Source organism: Gracilinanus agilis, chromosome 3, assembly GCF_016433145.1.
Source record: "Gracilinanus agilis isolate LMUSP501 chromosome 3, AgileGrace, whole genome shotgun sequence".
In the NCBI taxonomy this organism is placed as follows: domain Eukaryota; kingdom Metazoa; phylum Chordata; class Mammalia; order Didelphimorphia; family Didelphidae; genus Gracilinanus; species Gracilinanus agilis.
This window is the reverse complement of record NC_058132.1, coordinates 14284702-14290103: the sequence shown is the minus strand read 5'-3', so window position 1 is coordinate 14290103 and position 5402 is coordinate 14284702. Positions and strand designations below refer to the sequence as shown.

The 5402-nt window shown below is 39.2% G+C and overlaps 1 protein-coding gene across 1 annotated transcript in view; it reads right to left on the bottom strand.

Moving 5' to 3' along the window:
• Positions 1–277: 277 nt before the first annotated feature.
• The window catches only part of LOC123240767 (zinc finger protein 271-like), a 44993-nt gene continuing 39868 nt past the window's right edge, over positions 278–5402 (bottom strand). Inside the window, exon 6 of the mRNA XM_044668478.1 lies at positions 278–2607. Coding sequence (XP_044524413.1) covers positions 278–2607 — 2330 coding nt within the window. The remainder of the gene's footprint in view (positions 2608–5402) is intronic.

Genomic DNA, 5402 nt, shown 5'->3' with positions numbered 1-5402 from the left:
AGGGAATTGGTTTCCTAAGAGACTTTCAGTGATTGGCTAGAGGGAGTTGCTTGGAGTCTAACATTGTCCACAGATTTCCTAGTAACACCAAGAGAGGCTAAAGCTTTAATGACAATTTAAACTCTGATAGCTTCATTTCTCCCTGAGCCAATATCTTATCTGTACAGGGTTATTATCTCCCTGACATTACACTATGCCTAATTTGTTATGCAATTGCCATGCATAGCTTAGTAAATAAGTATTCTCAGAAGCTCAAACTTTTGTTTCCTCAGTTATTTCAGACTTCACCCATCATACTTGAGTGGATCCTTTGATGTTTAGAAAGATGGGAGCTCTGTCTGAAAGCTTTTCCACATTGATGACATTCATGAGGTTTCTCTCCAGTATGAATTCTCTGATGGCAAGCAAGTTTGGAGTTGTGTGTGAAGGCTTTTCCACACTGATTACATTCATGAGGTTTTTCTCCATTGTGAATTCTCTGATGTTTCAAAAGATTAGCATTTTGTGTAAAAGCCTTTCCACATTGCTTACATTCATAAGGTTTCTCTCCAGTGTGAATTCTCTGATGTATAGTAAGACTGGACTTATTTGTGAAAGTTTTTCCACATTCATTACATTCATAAGGTTTCTCTCCAGTGTGGATTCTCTGATGTATAACAAGACTGGATTTATTCTTGAAAGTCTTTTCACATTGATTACATTCATAAGGCTTTTCTCCAGCGTGGATTTTCAGATGTACAGCAAGGCTAGAGTTCTCCTTGAAAGCCTTTCCACATTGATTACATCCATAAGGTTTCTCTCCAGTGTGAATTCTCTGATGTGTCAAAAGATGGGAGTTTTGAGTGAAAGTCTTTCCACACTGATTACATTCAAAAGGTTTCTCTCCACTGTGGATTCTCTGATGAAGAGGAAGACTGGACCTGTGTCTGAAAGCTTTTCCACATTGATTACATTTATAAGGTTTTTCTCCAATGTGAATTTTCTGATGTTCAACAAGATTGAATCTTGTTCGGAAAGTCTTTCCACATTGCTTACATTCATAAGGTTTCTCTCCGGTGTGGATTCTCTGATGTATGGCAAGAATGGACTTATTCATGAAAGCCTTTTCACATTGATTACATTCATAAGGTTTCTCTCCAGTGTGGACTCTCTGATGTGTCAAAAGATGGGAGTTCTGTGTGAAAGTCTTTCCACATTGATTACATTCAAAAGGTTTCTCTCCACTGTGGATTCTCTGATGAGGAGGAAGACTGGACCTGTGTCTGAAACCTTTTCCACACTGATTACATTTATAAGGTTTTTCTCCAATGCTAATTTTCTGATGTTCAACAAGATTGAGTCTTGTTCGGAAAGTCTTTCCACATTGCTTACATTCATAAGGTTTCTCTCCAGTGTGGATTCTCTGATGTACAACAAGACTGAATTTCCGTGTGAAAGCCTTTCCACACTGATTACATTCATAAGGTTTTTCTCCAGTGTGGATTCTCTGATGAAGAAGAAGACTGGAGCTGTATTTGGAAGCCTTTCCACAAGGATTACATTTATAAGGTTTCTTTACATTGTGGACTCTCTGATGTGCAATGAGGGAACAGTGTTTATCAAAAATTCTACCACATTTATGACATTCATGAGGTTCCTCTCCAGTGTGGTTTTTCTGATGTACAGCAAGAGTAGAGCCAAGTTGGAAAGGCTTTCGAGGTTGATCACATTGATAATATTTCTCTCCAGTGTGGATTCTCTGATAGGCACTTAGGGAAGAGTAATCACCAAAAGTCTTGCCATATTCATCATACTTGTGAGGTTTCTCTCCTGTATGGTTTTTCTGATGTACAGCAAGACTGGAGCTACATCGGAAAGCACTTCCAGTTTGGTTACATTCATAAGATTTCTCTCCAGTGTGGATTCTCTGATGGGTACTGAAGGGAGAATATAAACCAAATGTTTTACCACATTCATGACATTCATGAGGTTTATCTCCAGTGTGGTTTTTCTCATGTATGGCAATACTGGAGATACATTGGAATGTTTTTCCGTTTTGATTACAATTATAAGGTTTCTCTCCATTGTAGATTTTCTGATGTAGAGCATGTTTGGAATTCTGTATGAAAACCTTTCTACATTGATTACAATATTCATGATAGTCGATGAGCTTTGAGTTTTGGCTGACGGCCATCCCACATTCATTACATTTATAAAGCATTTCTCCCATATGACTTTTCTGATGTCTAATGATGTCTGAACTCAAGCATAGGGACATTCCCCACTGATTTCCCTGATATGTTTGTACTTCAGGAAGCTTCTCATGATACTGAATAAGCCCAAACTTTTCAGTAAAGCATTTCCTATTTTCACTATACTGAAAATAATCATTTCCAGAGATCATTTTTTTACTCTGAATTAGGACTGAATATTGCCTGAAATCCTTTCCATCTTTATCAGCTTCACAGTGACTACTTTGATTTTTCCCTGTCTTAATATCTGAGTCGCAGATTTCTCTCATATTGAAGTCATAGGAACCATGACTCATGAATCTATGCTGGCGAGTCTTGTCCACAGAATTGCACAGCTTTGCAGTAGTCTCATTCATTTCAAAACTGGTTTCTCCATCTGAAAGAAACAAACAAATATAGAGTGTCACACTGACTTATATCTATAGAAAAAAGGAGACTGACTTCTTTTTCCTCAATCAAAAGGAAGAGTTTTCAAAGTTCATGAGAAGAATTAAGCAATTAAAAATGTCATTAGCTCACATATGGAAGATGATTTATGAAATGATTGATAAACACTGGATGCTCACAACAACTAGTGACACAGACAGAGATATATTCTCATTACACATTACAACTCAAGCCATGAACTCAGAATGGCCAAGGCACATGACCAAAATCCCCGCTGGTAAACCTAGAACTCAAACCCTGAGCCTGAAAGTGATCTTTCTTTAGTACTAGATGGCCTTTCTCCATTTCAGTTCCAATTTGTCATTCAAATGTCTTTTGTGGATAATTCTTTTTTTTTCTGTTGTGCCAGATAAGCTTTATACTTTTCTGTGTTGACCACTTCTGATGCACTATCACATGATCATTCTGTGGAAATTTCCTATGGCAAGGCAAGAAATATTTCTATGCCTGTCATATATAAAATCACATCTTAACTGCTAATTCTTTTTTTTTTAATTCAGCAGAAGCATAAGAGTCTGTGATGGCCCATGACTTTTTAAAGGATAACTATTATTCAATTACTTTTTTAAATTTATCTTTGAATGTCTGTCTTCTCCAAGTCAAAAAGAAAAGCCAGAATTCCTGTAATAAACAGAACAACAAAAAAATTCTTGGGTTCAGGGTTAAGATGGCGGCAGAGTAAAAGGCAGCTCTTAACCTCTCCTGACTGAAACACACAAGACTCCTCAAGGGGACATAAAAACAAATCCAGGCGAACGGAGGAACCCCACAACAGGGTGCAGCGTGGAAGGTACGTGGAATCAGGACATTTCCATGCTATAGAGGGGTGAAACAGCTCTCACTAAATCTTGGGCAGAGCAACCATCCCACACCCACCCCCTCCACACACAACACCTATAACGCCGAAGCCAGCTAAAAAGAAATAGAGCAAGTTTGGGGCACCCATCGAGTCATTGGCAGCTCCGGGGCCTGTTCCTGAGAGCAGCAAGATTTGGGACCCCAATAAGCCAAAGAACCCACGCAAAACCTGAGCGTGGGAGCAGAGAGTGGACGCAGGGCGCAGAACGCCGGCTCAGAGCTCAGGCACTGGCAGAGGCATGGGTGGAGGCAGACACAGCCACAAGCTAAGCAAGCTAAAGCTCTGAAACCCTGAGTGGGGGAACCAGCATGGACGGGTGTACGACTGTGGAAGCAGCGCCCTGAGACTGGTAAGGGAACCTCTGGCAGAGGATCAAGCAAGGGGGTCGACCAGGGGGCTTGACCTTTGAAAAGACCAGAACTCAGACCTCAGGAGCCAAAGGACCGCGGACAGACACTGAGCGCGAGGATAAAGCTGAGAAGCTGCTGGGCTAATGATGGCTACCCAGACTCAGGAAGTTCAGAAGAGAAAGATAAACAACAAGAAAAAGAAGTCTTTAACACTCGACAACTTTTACACAGAGAAAATCCAGACAACCGAGCAAACAGAGGAGGAGAACAAACAAGCATTCAGACCCTCCTAAAATAAGGAAAACAGGTCACAAGCTATGGAAGAGTTCAAAACTGAGATTCTGAGGAAGATGGAAGAGATCTGGCAAGAAAATAACAGTTTAAAAGGTAGAATCTTGCAATTGGAAAGTGAGGCTCAGAAATCAAATGAACTGATAAGCAAATTGAACACCAGAAATGACCAGATTGAAAAGATCATAGCTGAAAACAAAAAGTTTAGAGCCAAAAACCAGTCCCTAAAGGCTAGAATTGAGCAATTAGAAGCTAATGATCTCTCAAGACAACAAGAACAAATAAAACAAAGTCAAAAGACTGAAAAAAAATAGAAGGAAATATGAAATATCTGATATGAGAGAGTGACAGACCAAGAAAACCGGTATAGAAGAGACAATTTGAGAATAATTGGTCTTCCAGAAAAACCAGAAATTAATAGAAACCTGGACTCCATACTAAAAGAAATTATTCAGCAAAATTGCCCTGAAGTCCTACAACAAGAGGGCAATATAGACATCGAAAGGATTCATAGAACACCCACTACATTCGATCCAGAGAAGAAAATGGCCAGAAATATAATTGCCAAATTCAAGAGCTTTCAAGCAAAAGAAAAAATCTTACAAGAAGCCAGAAAGAGACAATTCAAATATCAAGGAACACCAATCAGGATCACACAGGATCTGGCAGCCTCCACGCTAAAAGACCATAAGGCTTGGAATACAATATTCAGAAAGGCAAGAGAGCTGGGCCTGCAACCACAGATCAACTACCCATCAAAATTGACTATATATTTCCAGGGGAAAGTATGGGCATTCAACAAAATTGAAGAATTCCAAGTATTTGCACAGAAAAGACCAGGGCTAAATGGAAAGTTTGATATCCAACCACAAAAATCGAGAGAAACATGAAAAGGTAAATAAGAAACAGAGGGGAAAGAAAGAAAACTTATAATTTTTAAATTTGCCTTTTTAAGGGCCTCAGTAAGATCTAATTATCTGTATTCCTATGTAGAGAAATGTTATGTATAATTCTCTGTAGTGAACTCTATTCACTATTATAGTATTCACTATTATAGTAATCAGAAGAATAATTCACAGAGTGAGGGTGGAACACTAAATAATCTAAGATGACATGGGGGATGGGAAAGAGGGGGTGAATAGCAGGGGACACCAAGAGAAACTTGAGTGAATAAGAAAAATAGGATATTCTATTACACACAAAGAGGGCATGGGAGGGAGAGGG